Genomic DNA, 17,114 nt, shown 5'->3' with positions numbered 1-17,114 from the left:
CCTAAGAAGAATCGCTTTACATTCCAAGAATCGCTTTACATTCCAAATGCAAGTCGATCCTTGATTTCTTTCTTCCACGAAATCGTTTCGAGGAAAGAAAAGAATCGTGGAGTCCACCGGACGTAACACCCCCCGCCTTAGACAAATGTTGGGGGTACACGACATTTGCAAATAATAGAAATATTAGATTCTTTTCTTTCTGAGAAACGGAAAAAAGACATTTATACGCATTATTATATACTTAAAGTAATGTGTAAGAGTATAAGTGTATTATAATTTTTATAGAAGGAGGAAAGAAAAGGCGACCTCCATAACCCCTTCCTTTTATTCTTTCGTCCTTCTTGAACAGGATTTCTTTTTATATGTATATGTATATGTATATATATATATATATATATATATACACACACAGGGTGTATCAGACCACCCGTGCCAGCCAAATATCTCGAAAACCAAGAACGGTAGATAAAAATATTTCAAACAAAAGTTGTAGGGTTTCAAGTAACGCATTAAATAGTAATATTGGTACGACCTTGAATAGCGTTGTTAAGGTCACGTGAAGGTCATCTTAAATTTCTTAAGTAGAACTGCCTACTTTTTATTGCATATTCTTGCAGCTCATCTCGAGAGCTTTCCAAAACACTATAATTAAGTTAGTTTTTATTAAGTACTTTCCGAGTTATGAGGCTTGAAATCGTTTCTTAATTTTACATAAACCGTAGAATATCTTGTAAAATATTCATTTTTCGATTATCTTACCTTAATACTTTTATGTACAAAATAATGAGAGGAATCAATTGGTGTAAAGAAAACACATAGTTGTTTTTAAGAAAAAATATGGAATTGTTAATTGCAAATTATATATTTTTTCTTCAAAACAACTATGTGTTTTCTTTACACCAGTTGATTCCTCTCATTATTTTGTACGTAAAAGTATTAAGGTAAGATAATCGAAAAATGAATATTTTACAAGATATTTTACGGTTTATGTAAAATTAAGAAATTATTTCAAGCCTCATAACTCAAAAAGTACTTAACAAAAAAGTACTTAATTATAGTGTTTTGGAAAGCTCTCGAGATAAGCTACAAGAATATGCAATGACAAATAGTAGGTTCCATTTAAGAAATTGAAGGTGACCTTCATGTGACCTTCAAATAATTCTTCAAGGTTAAACCAATGATACCATCTTATGGCACCCTCGAAACCAAACAACTTTTGTCTGAATCATTTTTCCGTATCTGTCTTAGGTACAAAGAAATTTGGGTGCATAGATTAAAATGGCCCACCCTGTATATATATTTTTTTTTAGTAATGATTAAAATATAATATGATTAAATATTATATAAAGGCGACTTAACATAAGAAGAATATAAGGATAGTTTAATAAAAATAATTGATAATTGGTATTTTAACGCAGTTATACAGGGTGATTCAAAACAATCTGATGTCTTTGAAATATGATATTCTTGAACGAATTCTAAGACTATTTTTCCTCTTGAAAAATTTTGTCCAAAGCTTAATTTTTGAGTTATAATAGAAAATAGTTGTCTACACACGAGAAACGAAATAATAATCGCAATTTGATTAAAGATAAGAATATTTAATCAAATTGCGATTATTATTTCGTTTTTCATTCGTCCATTTTCAGTTTATTTGTTACTTTATGTAATTTCGCGTTTGGATATTTTATTCTTGAACGTTACGTTATAATCCTCCTAGACGGTATTGTTAAATATTGTGTAGAAACTGCAATAATAATTTAATACACTTCAAAGGATCAAATATTGTGCAATAAAATTGACTGTCTGGGGAAACGACAGAGCATTTGTCTCGTAACGCATTGCGCCGTCCCTGCCTGCCCGTTGTATCGGACTCGTGAGTAGCCAACTATTTTCTATTATAACTCAAAAATTAAGCTTTGGACAAAATTTTTCAAGAGGAAAAATAGTCTTAGAATTCGTTCAAGAATATCATATTTCAAAGACATCAGGTTGTTTTGAATCACCCTGTATAGTCGCGTGAAAGAGAAGACTGGAGCGGAGAAAGGATAGTAAGGACAAGAGAGAGATATGGACATTTTGTCTTTGTCAGAGTCGATACCAGATGTGCGTATGAGAGAGAGACAAGGCTCCTTCTTTGTCTTTTGATCTTACTCTTCTCTCTTTAAGGGAAAGACTGCTATTTCCCACCCTCGATTCAGGTTAGTCTCGTCGGTGTTCTAAAATGTCTCAATACAGTTTCCACATTCGTTTATAGGTTTGATTCTCATCATGGTTTGATTGCATTGCGTGCAATTTCTTAGAGATTCAGCAAAATCTCTATGAATTAGCATGTGTGGCAACACCATTATGTACTTACGTCAGTGGCTTTCTGGCACTATAAGGTAGCAGGGAGTGCAAATTCTTTGATGGTTTGTGAAGTGTTGGAAGATGTAGTTTTCTGATTGCTTGACACACCTGAGTTCCAATAGGTAATCTGGTGTTCCGGAATGATCTTGTGGTCTTGTTCCGCTGGTAGATCTATGAATTTCTTCTCCATGCATGTCGGGGTTCCAGGAAAGCCATTGTCTTTCTGCCATTTTACACTGCAGTTGATGGTTAATTATTCAAGAATTAACTGTAAATACTTGGAATGCGAAATTATATATAAATCTTATATTCTTGTTTTTGATTATATTTCTAGTATTATTTTTCTTTTCTTATTATTATAAAAATTTTTTTTTTACCATTATTTTCTTTTTGTTGAGGAAAAGGAGAAAATAATATAGAGACAAACAAGGGCATGTGGTTATGGTCAGAAAGTCAGGATTTGATGGTGAGAGTGCGAGGGGGAAAAAGGTTTCTCCTTTCACTGTTATGTTTCTTCCCATCGGGCGAAGACAGGCGCTCCCCATTCTTCGCTAAGATATGCTTTATCGGTGTTCAAGTATTTTTCGATGCATCCTCTGCACTCTTCAGCTGGTCTAATTATTATTATTATCTTGTAGCATTGTGTGCATCTGGTTTGATTTTCTACTGACGCTCTGTGTACTAGATTATGTGGTGTCACTATAGCGTTCTTGCTGATAGTCTTCCGGAATTTTAAAGAAACATGAATTGCAGATTTTATAGCAGTCTAAAATACGTTGATAAATTTCGCCTTCGAGTGAAATAATACATCGAAGTTCAAATAGGTAGCTGTAGGTTTCAGGGTGATCGCTTGGTTTTACGTCATCGATCAATTCATCGTCTTCTTCTTGATTTTCAACGGATAAGTAATGATGTCCCGGCATTTCTACGCTGTAAGCGATTGTCAAGTGTTCAAGGGTGACTCTTGTTGTATATAAAAGAAATTAGAATAAATAGCTTTTGCGCTATATAGTTGTTATCCTACATGTTTTACTTATTGTATATATATATTTTGTATATATTCATTATATATATATATTTTTATTATTATTATTATTATTATATATTTTTTTTACACTGCGGGGGAAACATGCTCCATAATGTTCTTGCTGTGACGAGCTATTCCTAATTTAATTAGTGCTTCTTTAAAATCGTACGACGCATCGAAATTTATTGATTGTAGTCGAAGATTAACTAAAGCAGCTCCTTTCCAAAGAGGTTGTACTATGTTTATCCAGCCTTTATTACCCTCAGCGACTATGCAAGCAAGATTTTTATTAACTTCTGGCCAGGTGGAAGTGGGGGGTTCTGATCCTGTGTGAGCTAAAGCACAAGCGATGGCACGCCACGGTAATTTTCTGAACTCATAATTTTCTGACTCATCGTCAAGTTCGTACAGTTCATTGTGAGGCAGACATATTTTCCGGCCAATGTCTTTTAGAAAGATTTCGGCTGCTCCTATTATTCTGCTGACTCTGGTTATTATACCTCTATGCTAGAGCTTGCTGTGTATTACGCTGACGGCTTGATCTTCTTGTATATTTGTCATGAGTGTCTTATTAGCTGCCATTTTAATTTGTAATCTATTTTGCAGTTTTTCGTAGGCTTTTTCGTCATTTCGGAGTTGTACCCAGAAGAGTAACGGCGATTCCACGCATACAACTCTTACTTCTTGATGCTCTGAGCGTAAATGTGTGGTGTTGATGGATTCGATTTCCATTTTCTATAAAGAGCGATAATGTCGATGGTATTATCGAAAAGGTATTTCGTCCAGTGTTTTATTAAAAGATGGAAACCGTGTGATTATTTTTACTGCTATTATTATTATTACCATTGTCACTATTGCTATTAGTATCATTATTATTATCATTATTACTATTATTATCTTAACTGACATTTTGTTAAGGAATATATATATATATATATATATATATATATATATATATATATATATTTATATATTTAGAGCAGTACAACGTACCAATTATAAGGTAATGGCGTATAGGTGCAGTGAGAAGAAAGGAAGGGAGGAAAATAAATTTGCTGATCTAATACTTAATATGAAATTTTTCTTACATGGATTCTTTTAATTCTTAAAACACTTTTTATATAATGTATATAATTTTAAAAAAAGTTTTACGCAAGTTTTAAATCGCACAGTCTTTAAATCGAAATAAGTTATGAAAACTTGGCGTGCCCGGATCGTAATCAAATACAGATTAAATATTTAATTACATAATGTCTAATATTTTACATTTTATTGGAGATATATTTGTTTATGATGTAAACAATCCAATAACTTCGATTTAAAGACTGTGCGATTTAAAACTTGCGTAAAACTTTTTTTAAAATAATATACATTATATAAAAAGTGTTTTAAGAATTAAAAGAATCCTAATTCTCATTAAATAGTTTAAAAATCAATTTTCTCTGAATAAATATAAAATGCGTTTTAATATCTTAGGCAGAATTTATGTATAATATTTCTACTGTATAAAATTGATATTTCACGGCGAATATTATATCAAATTTACAAATTGCTCTTAAGTACTTGGCTAATAGTAATTATTGATTTCATATTTACTTATGATATTTTATTTTTTAATATTTATTTATGAAAATTATTTGTTGAGGTTTTGTTTTTTAGGAAAATGATTTTTTGAGGGAAAATTACTGTAAAAAATTATTTTTAAGGAATTTTTTTATTAAAGATGCATACAAGGTAGAATATTTTTTACGTACTTGGCGTATTTTTCTTATTTTTGTAAGGTTTTTTTTAGAGGGATTTCACACCTTTTTGTAAAATTTTATACCTTTTCTGCAAATTATTTTTTGGGGGAAAATATTTGCATATTATCTATAACTCTATAGTTCTATAGTATATAATTATATATATATATATATATATATATATATACAGGGTGATTCTAAATAACTTTATGCTTTTGCAAAAACATAATCTTGACCGAATTCTAAGACGATTTTTCCTTTGGCAAAATTTCGTCCGAAGCTTAGTTTTTGAATTATTAAAGGAAGTAGTTAACGTATGACGGGTCGAATACAAGAGGCAGGCAAGGGTGGCGCGATTCACCGTCAGACGCGGGTGCTTACGCGGGGCGCCTGCTGCGATCAGCTGGTCGCTATACACATACAGATACACATGCGAACGCATACATTCTCTCTCTGTCTGTCTGTCTGTCTGTCTGTCTCTCTCTCTCTCATTCGCTCACTCACCTATAATTTTTTTTTTTTTTTTACGAGAGAGGGGAAAATGCATTTTATGCATACCCACCGGTCGATCCAGTGAGTTATGTGGGACTCGAGTACCAAGTCGAATTACCAACTCGGTACTCCCTACCCACTAAAAACCCCTCTCTTCACGAATTTCCTTTGACACACTGTCCCTCTGACTTCCCGAGATCTGTTTTCACATAACGTCAAAAAATAGTTATTATTACCTTGTTCGATGACTTTTGATGTATTGCTGTAATTGCTTGAAGGAGAAATGAATTTTCCGATAGATCGTACGTTCTCAAATTTAACGTAGATATCACGTTGCAAAAGACAAGAAATCCACACTAAATTATTAACTGAAAGTTTTTCTCCTTTCATGAACTGTATTCTTTTATAAACTTTAACGTAATCACATTTATTTACTCACTCGATGAGACGAGAAATTTACTAATGACTCTCACTAATCACTATTAATCACTGTCGAATAATAACTGTTGGCGATTAAAAATCACTCGATGAAAGAAACACGCGCGGACACGTTACTACACGACGCGACGACGCGACAATGCGACGATAATTACTCGGCGACTGCAAGCAGTTTTTTGTCATGGTAGGTTGCGGTAGGTTAAGGTACTACTGGCGCAATCGAACGCGATCATGTGTTCGATTGAAGAATGCGGTAAACATAATAAACATTTAACATATTAATATTATTATTATCATGAATGTGTGTGATATCCACACATCGTATGATATCTATTTAAAAATTAATTAGATTAAATAAGTGTTTTTAAAATATTTATTACTTTTACTATTATCATACAAAATATTAATATTAAATATTTATTTAAGATAATAGTAAAAGTAATAAATATTTTAAAAACACTTATTTAATCTAATTAATTTTTAAATAAATATCATACGATGTATGGATATCACACACATTCATGATAATAATAATATTAATATGTTAAATGTTTATTATGTTTATCGCATTCTTCAATCGAACACATGATCGCGTTCGATTGCGCCAGTAGTACCTTAACCTACCGCAACCTACCATGACAAAAAACTGCTTGCAGTCGCCGAGTAATTATCGTCACACTGTCGCGTCGTCGCGTCGTGTAGTAACGTGTCCGCGCGTGTTTCTTTCATCGAGTAATTTTTAATCGCCAACAGTTATTATTCGATAGTGATTAATAGTGATTAGTGAGAGTCATTAGTAAATTTCTCGTCTCATCGAGTGAGTAAATAAATGTGATTACGTTAAAGTTTATAAAAGAATACAGTTCATGAAAGGAGAAAAACTTTCAGTTAATAATTTAGTGTGGATTTCTTGTCTTTTGCAACGTGATATCTACGTTAAATTTGAGAACGTACGATCTATCGGAAAATTCATTTCTCCTTCAAGCAATTACAGCAATACATCAAAAGTCATCGAACAAGGTAATAATAACTATTTTTTGACGTTATATGAAAACAGATCTCGGGAAGTCAGAGGGACAGTGTGTCAAAGGAAATTCGTGAAAAGAGAGGGGTTTTTAGTGGGTAGGGAGTACCGAGTTGGTAATTCGACTTGGTACTCGAGTCCCACATAACTCACTGGATCGACCGGTGGGTATGCATAAAATGCATTTTCCCCTCTCGTAAAAAAAAAAAAAAAATTACAGGTGAGTGAGCGAATGAGAGAGAGAGAGAGAGAGAGAGAGAGAGAGAGAGAGAGAGAGAGAGAGAGAGAGAGAGAGAGAGAGAGAGAGAGAGAGAGAGAGAGAGAGAGAGAGAGAGAGAGAGACAGACAGACAGACAGACAGACAGACAGACAGACAGACAGAGAGAGAATGTATGTGTTCGCATGTGTGTCTGTATGTGTATAGCGACCAGCTGATCGCAGCAGGCGCCCCGCGTAAGCACCCGCGTCTGACGGTGAATCGCGTCACCCTTGCCTGCCTCTTGTATTCGACCCGTCATACGTTAACTATTTCCTTTAATAATTCAAAAACTAAGCTTCGGATGAAATTTTGCCAAAGGAAAAATCGTCTTAGAATTCGGTCAAGATTATGTTTTTGCAAAAGCATAAAGTTATTTAGAATCACCCTGTATATACAGGGTGAGCCATTTTAATTAACGCACGCAATTATTTCGGAAACAAAGCATTTTAGAGAAAAATGTTTCAGACAAAAGTTTTATGGTTTCGAGGGGGCCATAAGATGGTATCATTGGTTTGACCTTAAAGAGTTATTTGAAGGTCACATGAAGGTCACCTTCAATTTCTTAAATGGAACCTACTACTTGTCATTACATATTCTTGTAGCTTATCTCGAGAGCTTTCCAAAACACTATAATTAAGTACCTTTTCGTTAAGTACTTTTTGAGTTATGAGGCTTGAAATAATTTCTTAATTTTACATAAACCGTAAAATATCTTGTAAAATATTCATTTTTCGATTATCTTATCTTAATACTTTTATGTACAAAATAATGAGAGAAATCAATTGGTGTAAAGAAAACACATAGTTGTTTTTAAGAAAAAATATGGAATTGTTAATTGCAAATTATATATTTTTTCTTCAAAACAACTATGTGTTTTCTTTACACCAGTTGATTCCTCTCATTATTTTGTACGTAAAAGTATTAAGGTAAGATAATCGAAAAATGAATATTTTACAAGATATTTTACGGTTTATGTAAAATTAAGAAATTATTTCAAGCCTCATAACTCAAAAAGTACTTAACGAAAAGGTACTTAATTATAGTGTTTTGGAAAGCTCTCGAGATAAGCTACAAGTGTGTGCAAAAATATATAGGGTGTTCCATTTAAAAAAATTGAAGTGATCTTCACGTGACCTTCAAATGACTCTTCAGTGTCAAACCAATGATACCATCTTATGGCCCCCTCGAAACCATAAAACTTTTGTCTGAAACATTTTTCTCTAAAATGCTTTGTTTCCGAAATAATTGCGTGCGTTAATTAAAATGGCTCACCCTGTATATATATATATATATATATATATATATATAATTATAAATTACATAATTATATTCCACAAAATGATAACTGTCTATTCTCTTTATTAAGATTAATATATAATATGTCAAAATATATTATGTATAAACAGATTAATGAAAAAAATTTTACAATATTTTTACCTTTTGATGAATATTACAAAATTTTTCACAATCCCCTTGATTGTTGTTAAGTGTCACACACACAAGTCTGTGTTTTTATTATATAATAAATGTACTTGTCGTCGCGACGCTACCGCGTCACTTGTTAATAACCTTTAATATGTCACTTCTCTTCCTTGTTCCGCACTATAGTTTTATTTATTTACTTATTTATTTATTATTATTATTTTTATTTTTATCATTTTTATTTATTTATTATTAATCTGTGTTTAATAACCTGACTGCTTAACGTGTCACTTCTCTTCCTTGTTACACTATTCCGCACTATACATTAATAATTTCACACAACATACAACTTGTCTCTTGTTAAAGCCTTTTGCATACCGTATAACCGTATACGCACGATGTGAACGCCGCTTGAGGGACAAACTCGCTTTGCTTGTGTGCGTGCGAGCATACGTACGTGAGACTGAAAATCCGGGATAACGTAAAATGTCACAATTTTGATATACGATCATCATTTCTCGGGATTGACTGCACCGATTTTATTCAAACTGGTGCAATCGAAAGCTTATATTCACATTACATAATAAAAGTGTCGTTATATTTTTGATTACGGTCTTAGTTTCTGATAAGCAGTACTGCACCAGATAATTCTAGTCTTGGTATGGTCAGTCTTTTTAACGGTGCTACTTTAGTTTTTGATACGATCAACATAGTGTTGGAGGTGCAGTGGGCAGTCAATAATTAATTTGTAGATAGTTGTGTATAGCTTTTTAATAATAATTTGGTACAAAAGGATTGTATATCAGAGTTATAGCGGACGGCGTCCGATAGCATCGGTACTAGAATCGCTACTCCCGGGCCTTTTGTCCCAAGTGACTGAGAACAGAGCCGCCTACCTAAACGTACATCAGTCAATGTGTACGCGGCACGTTCAAACTTAACTACAGGAACTATTATTAGAACGTATATCTCAACACTCGGAATGATAATAGTGACGCGCAGTTCTATCTGTAACAATCTAAAAAAACTTTAAACAAAAAAATCTTTGGTCATAAGACAAGAAAAAATATAGTAAACTTGAAAGTTCTTAGATCAACTTGATCATTGCACGATTTACTTCGAATCTTTGGCGTGTAAGCGGTTTAGTTAATATATCCGCTAATTGTTCATTGCTTGCAACATGTTTTACTACTAAATCTCCTTGTTTAAAGATATCTCGAGTGTAATGGAATTTAATGTCGATGTGCTTTGTACGTTGATGAAACATAGGATTTTTAATTAATTGCTCGGCTGCTGAATTGTCACAATGCAGCACAGTCGGTTTGCGTTGACGTAATCCTAATTCATCTAGAATTCTACGTGTCCATACAATTTCTTTTGTAGCTTCATATGCAGCGACATATTCTGCATATATTGTTGATGTTGCGATGACTCCTTGTTTGCGTGCAAACCAAATTATTGGGCCGCCATTCAGCGTTAGTAGTACACCGCTAATTGACTTACGTGTATCAGGACAAGATCCATAATCTGCATCAGAATATGCTATTAAAGTATTTGATAACATGGTAGAATTATATTCGATCCCCATGGTGCGAGTATCCTGCAATGTATCTTAGAACGCGTTTTGCTACTTTCCAGTGCAGCTCTGAAGGATTCTCCAGAAACTGACTTAAAGCACTCACTGCAAACAAAATATCCGCACGTGTACCAATTGCCAGATATAAAAGAGAACCGATTAGTTGTCGATATGGTACATCAATAATTGGATCAGGATTTCCATCTTTATCGACGTTGCGTGTTAAAACTTGATGTGGATCGGCTGGTACTCCCACTGAGCTGCAGCTCTCCATACCAAAATTGTTGAGCATTCTATTGATGTATGTTGATTGATGTAATCGTAACTTGCGTACTTCTCGATCTCGTTCAATTTCGATGTCCAAATAACACTTTGCTTCCGAATGCTTTGTTTCAAATTCCTTTTTCATTTCGTTAAGAAATTTTTGGATCGTTTGAATCGATTTACCAATAACCAGACCATCGTCTACATACAGTGCCAAATACAAGGCTTCTTCAGGTGCAACATAGACGCATGGATCGCATTGTAATGCAGTTAGTCCAAATCTCTGCAGGAATTCATCAAACTTTATGTTCCATTGTCTCGGAGCTTGTTTTAATCCATATAAGCTTTTTCGTAGTTGGCAGACTTTGCCACTTCCATCGTTAAAGCCTTCTGGCTGTTCCATAAAGATTTCTTCCTTGAGATCACCATACAGGAATGCAGTTTTGATATCAAATTGATAGATTTCATAATCGTTTGCACATGCAATTGACATCAAAATTCGTATTGACTCGAACCGAGCAACAGGTGAAAAAGTTTCGTTGTAGTCAATGTTTGCTTTCTGTGAGCATCCCTTTATAACTAATCTTGCTTTATAGCGATTAATATTTCCGTCTGTCTTAAGTCGATAGATCCATTTATTCTTAATTGTGCGACGATCTGGTGGCAGGTTGACTAACTCCCAGGTTTTATTTTTCGTGAGAGACTTCATTTCTTCTCTCATTGCTTCCTCCCACTGTTTCGCATCTGGTGAGTTAAGTGCTTCGTTGATGTCGAGCGGACAGACTTCAGACATCAATGCATAAGCAATGCATGATTGTCCACTGACCTCCTTCGTTTGAGTGGAACCAGTCTTTGTCCGTGTTCTGGTTGCAATGCCGTTTGGATCTTGCGTCCATGTGCGTTTTTCATATTTGCGCTGTTGACGTTGTACATTATGCTGAGTTGACTCTTGAGTATGAGCATCCGTCGTTGATTCTTTCGTTCGCACTTCGTTACTCGTAGACTCCAAATCTTCCTCTGACGAATTTGATAAATCCACTTCAGATTTTACATCGACATCTATTACTGATCGTCGACAAACAGGCTCAATTATTTCGACATTTCTGCGAATAACAACTCTTCTTGTTCCAGATTCCCATAAGCGATATGCCTTTTGCTGTGGTTCGTATCCGACTAAAACTAATTGTTCAGATTTTGGTGCGAATTTATCGCGTGGCTGATTCGATCAGAGCATATCCTTTGCTACCGAACACACGTACGAAACTGATGTCAGGCTTTGCATCAAACCAAGTTTCCCATGGCGTACGTCCACCAAGTCGATCTAAAGGCAAAAAATTTCGAATGAGCGCTGCCGTGTTTGAAGCTTCATCCCATAAGCTCAATGGTAGATCCGCTGCTGCTAACATCGTGCGTGCCATCTCCACAATTGTTCTATTTTGACGTTCTATGCGACCATTCTGTTCAGGACAGTATTCAGTTGAGAACTCCTGTGTTTTATACTTACGCACGATTTGTTTGAAATCTTTTGATTTAAATTCCTTTGCGTTGTCCGATCTCAGTCTTTTGACTCTATGTCCAGCTGCAGATACCTTCGCGATTATGTCTTGAACTGCATCTGTAATGTTGGACTTTGACTTTAGTGGCTTCACAAATGTCATCCCGCTGTGATCATCGACAAACACAGCCATCACGTTTGAACCACCTATACTTTGAGTGCGCATTGGTCCGCAAATATCGAAATGAATAAGCTCACCTGGTTTCTCAGCGCGAGTCATCGACGATGGGAATGATTTACGACATTGTTTACCTAATATGCACGCTTCGCAATTATCTCGAACTGAATCAGTTGTACTGTTGCACCGCATACCGATTACGATATCGTTTTTGGTCATTTCACGAATGGTTTTCATGCTTGCATGTCCAAGGCGTGCATGCCACAATTCCAATGATTCTTCTTGAGTTGTTGCAACATTCGCCTCAGTTGTATTGACAACCACTTGGATTTCTATTTGGTACATCTGATCAGCAATTCGCTTACCTAATGCTCTTACTTTGCCATTAATCTTCATTAGTAGCTTGTCCATTCTGAATTCAGCATTTGCTCCGCGGCGTGTTGCTGCTCCAATACTAAAAAGATTTCGTTTAAGTTCAGGGACGTAAAGTGTGTCGTGCAGCGTGTGTTTTTCCAGTCGACTGTTCACCACTGACTTCGTGTTGATTTGACCAATGCCTTGAGCACTAACACGATTACCATCTCCGAAGATGACCATTATTTCTCCTTTCGCAAGCGGTTTAAATACTGTAAACCATTCTCTGCGTGACGTCATGTGATGACTTGCACCGCTGTCCGCTAACCAGACGTTACTCCAATCTGTTGTACCTGGACATTTAGCAGCTGTAAATGCATGCGATTCATTTGATGAGACTGTTGCATTCGTTTGACTTTCATTGCGTGTCTTCCTGCATTCAGCGCGTTTGTGACCATATTTGCCACAGCCGTGACATTTTCCTTTAAACTTTTTTAGACTGTTTTGATCTTTATTTAGATGTTTTCTGATATTATTGTTAGTACTTTGGCGATGTTTACCTTTGCTGTATAAAGCGTTACCTGTATCCGCGTCATCAAGATTCAATTCAGTCAGTCCTTTATTTAGCAGTTCTTCCTTTAGGAGTCATGGCAGTAAATTCTTCATCGTTTGCTCTTCTTCGGGTACTGAATCCCATGCTGAAATTAGATTTCTAAATGACGGCGGTAAGCTATGTAAGACCTTAGTTATTAGCGTGACTTCCTCTTGCTTGTGTCCGAATTCATCTAATTATCGAGCCATTTTCTCAATTTTTGCGACGTGTTGTGCAACGTTGCTGTCATTATCCATTTTATATTCAAAAAATTTTTGTAATAGTAAATGTTTAGATGTTGCATTCTTTAATTCATATAGTGACTCGAGTCGATTCCACATTTCAGAAGAGGTTTTTAAATTCATTACCTGTCTTACTTGAGCCGATTCCAGCGACAATCCGATAAAAAATCGCGCCTTTTTATTCAGCTTATCCCATTCCTGTGTTGACAGCTGGTCTTTTCCTTGTATCATCTATTACTTCTAACAAACCGTGATATTCCAGGAAACCCATCATTTGAAATTTCCACACGGCGAAGTCGTGTCCGTCGAATTTGCTGACCGTTAACTTGTCCATCTTCTCGTGTGTGAGAACAAAGAACTACAAGCAGATTTGCAGCGTGACCACGTGCGACACAACTTTTAATTAATTAGCACTGACTGCACAGGCTCACTGGTCCCATAACCTGTTGGAGGTGCAGTGGGCAGTCAATAATTAATTTGTAGATAGTTGTGTATAGCCTTTTAATAATAATTTGGTACAAAAGGATTATATATCAGCGTTATAGCGGACGGCGTCCGATAGCGTCGGTACTAGAATCGCTACTCCCGGGCATTTTGTCCCAAGTGACTGAGAACAGAGCCGCCTACCTAAACGTACATCAGTCAATGTGTACGCGGCACGTTCAAACTTAACTACAGGAACTATTATTAGAACGTATATCTCAACACATAGTAGTGAAATTTGTTTCAGCATTAGTTGTTCGGAGGTAAACCGAAGCTGCAAATGCCTGCTGAGAGGCATCGCAAAAGCCATGAATTTGAATATGATGATTTGGTTTACTTCCAATCCATCGCGGAATGCTAATGAGATTAATGTCTGTTAACTCTCTCAAAAATGTGATCCATTTGTCGGCAATATAAGTTGGTAACGGATCATCCCAGTCTAACTTTTGAGTCCATAATTCTTGTATAAGAATTTTAGCTTTGATAATGATAGGTGATAATAAACCGAGTGGATCGAATAATTTTGCTATAAGAGACAACACAGCTCGTTTAGTAATGGAATGACTTGTTGGAGAATTGAAGGTAAAATGAAACGTATCAGATTGTGGCTGCCATTTTAACCCAAGAGCTTGGACACAAGAATTTCGATCGATGAACTTGGATGATGCATCATCTCGGATATTTCGTGGTAGTGAATCAAGTATTGAATCCAGATTACTTGTCCATTTCTGCAATTGGAATCCGCCTGCCATGCATAGCTGATTTAATTGTACGATTTGTGCTTTCACCGTTTCAGGTGATTCTGCTCCTCCAAACACGTCGTCCACATATCTGCCTTTAATGAGGCAAGGAATGGCGAGAAGATAATTCATTTTCTCATCTTCCAGTTGCAGGATTGTACGGAGTGCTAAGTACGGAGCGCAAGCTATTCCGTACGTTACTGTCGTCAATTCGTATGTATCGAAATGATCTTCCAAAGTTGACCATAATATTCGCTGGTATTTCCAGTCCTTTGGATGGACATTGATCTGGCGATACATCTTTTCGATATCTGCCGAAAAGACATATGGAAACTGTCTAAACCATATAAGTACGTCTAGTAATTCGAGTTGTAATTTAGGACCCGTGTGAAGAATATCATTAAGAGAAATTCTTGATGTTGTACGGCTTGATCCATTAAATACAACTCTAAGCTTGGTAGTCGTACTACTTTCTTTCCATACGCCATGATGAGGTAAGTAAAAATTGGGTTGAGGTTCAGGTTGAGTGTCGTCTATCAACCTCATATGATGTAGATCTTTATATTCAGTCATGAATTTTGAATAAGCTTCAGCGTAAGTTATATCTGATTTGAATTTATTCCATAGAGATGTCAACATCCGTGAAGCTTTATGTCGTGAATTACCTAACTCTTTAACAGGTTTCTTAAACGGTAGACATACCACGTAACGACCTTGTGGGTCTCTTGAGTGTGTGTCTTGAAAATGTTTCTCGCAGTCTTGCTCTTCTGGTGATAGGGAGGAACTCTTATTGATAGATACTTCCTCTAGTTCCCAAAACTTACGGAGCACATCATACAATTGTTGATCCATAGAGACATGGTAACTCTTGACCAATGATGTTCGTTTTGCCGAAATGGGGCCAGAAATAATCCACCCAAAGGCAGTGAGCTGTGCGATAGGAGAGTCAATTCTTTAACCCCTCACGGATGATTTGGTGGTATACATCAGCAGAGGTCCTTTCTTTAACCCCTCACGGATGATTTGGTGGTATACATCAGCTCCAATTATCATATCAACAGATAATGGTTGTAAAAACTGAGGATCTGCTAAAGTTAATCCATTAAGATGTTGCCAGTGTTGCATATCAATTTGAACCGAAGGAATTGCGTTGGTAAGCTTAGTTAGAATATGTGCGGACAATTCAAGTTGTTCCGCGTTTTCATAAATAGCAGACATCTTGAACGATGTGAAGCCACGCGTTTTACAAGACGACTGTCCTCCAATTCCAACCAAAGGAATCCATGATTGCGATCTAGGAAGCCTTAAAGTCTGAACGACTCTTTCTGTTATTAAAGTAACCTCTGAGCCTTGGTCAATTAATGCTCTGATCTGTAAGGTACTTCCTTTCTGATTGATGATGACAACTTGAGCTGTTGCTAGCAACACACATGAGGTAGCATAATCTGAATTAGTATTCAAATGTAAGACTTGAGAAGAACCAGCTTTTGTGACAGTCTCCTGTGATGCAGTAGCTTTTGTTGAATCAATATGGTTTTCCTTATCTAAACTGGTTTGTTTATGAATGGTGGTATGATGTTTTCGACCACACTTTATGCACCGTTTAGTTGAACGACAATCTGAAACTCGATGAGCTCCCAAGCAATTATAACAGCGTCCGTGTTTTGTGAGGATTGAGTAACGCTGTTGAGTGGTTCTTGATATGTATTGTGGGCATCCACCTAGATAGTGCTTGGAAGAACAGATGATACATGAAGGCGAAGACTTGACACCAATTTCTGAATCCTTAGCTTGAAAATGTGATTTCAAGGTGTTTTGTTGTGCTTTCGTCATAGTCTTAATACCGCGAGATTTCTCAAAAGCTTGCAAGAAGAGTAATCGTGTGACTAAGAATTCACAAAACTGTTTCCACGTAGGCGGTTCCTTGGCAGAACCTAGATGTTGTTCCCACGCTTTAACAGAATTAGAGTCTAGGCGTTGTACAGCTAAAAATACAAGGAAATCATCCCATTTGTCCACAGGGCGTTGTAACCAGTGTTGTGCAAGGTACTTTATTTTCAGTACCTAGGTACAGGTACAGGTACTCTGGAAAAAATGTACCGAAGTACAGGTACAGGTACTCTGGAAAAAATGTACGGAGGTAGAGGTACTTCATATGTATCTATAAAATACCTAGTTACAGGTATTTTTATTTATCAACAAAATTTTAGAGTAGGCATTTATGATTTCATGTATTTATAAATAATATTTAGTATTTAGTATTTTTTAAATGAAACAGTATATACATTGATTCATTTTTAGACAGTTATTAATATTATTATACGTGTTTTTATATGTTTAATATTATTATACGTGTTTTTATATGTACATGCCTTCTTTTGAATAGGATATACATAAATATTTCTTGTTAATTTAACATGTTGGAATTGTTGGTCAA

At 35.6% G+C, this 17,114-nt stretch overlaps 1 protein-coding gene across 1 annotated transcript; it reads right to left on the bottom strand.

Moving 5' to 3' along the window:
* Nucleotides 1-14,155: 14,155 nt before the first annotated feature.
* Nucleotides 14,156-15,529, bottom strand: LOC145960160 (uncharacterized). The gene has a single exon (XM_083079414.1). It carries the CDS (start codon nucleotides 15,527-15,529, stop codon nucleotides 14,156-14,158), a length of 1,374 nt encoding a protein of 457 aa, XP_082935540.1.
* Between the last annotated feature and the right edge of the window lie 1,585 nt (nucleotides 15,530-17,114).

Source organism: Camponotus vicinus, unplaced genomic scaffold (genome assembly GCF_025532165.1).
Source record: "Camponotus vicinus isolate PSW18456_S1 unplaced genomic scaffold, iyCamVici1.0 SCAF_10, whole genome shotgun sequence".
NCBI classification, from domain to species: Eukaryota; Metazoa; Arthropoda; class Insecta; order Hymenoptera; family Formicidae; genus Camponotus; species Camponotus vicinus.
The sequence above is the reverse complement of the archived record's forward strand: the minus strand, read 5'-3'. Positions and strand labels throughout refer to the sequence as shown.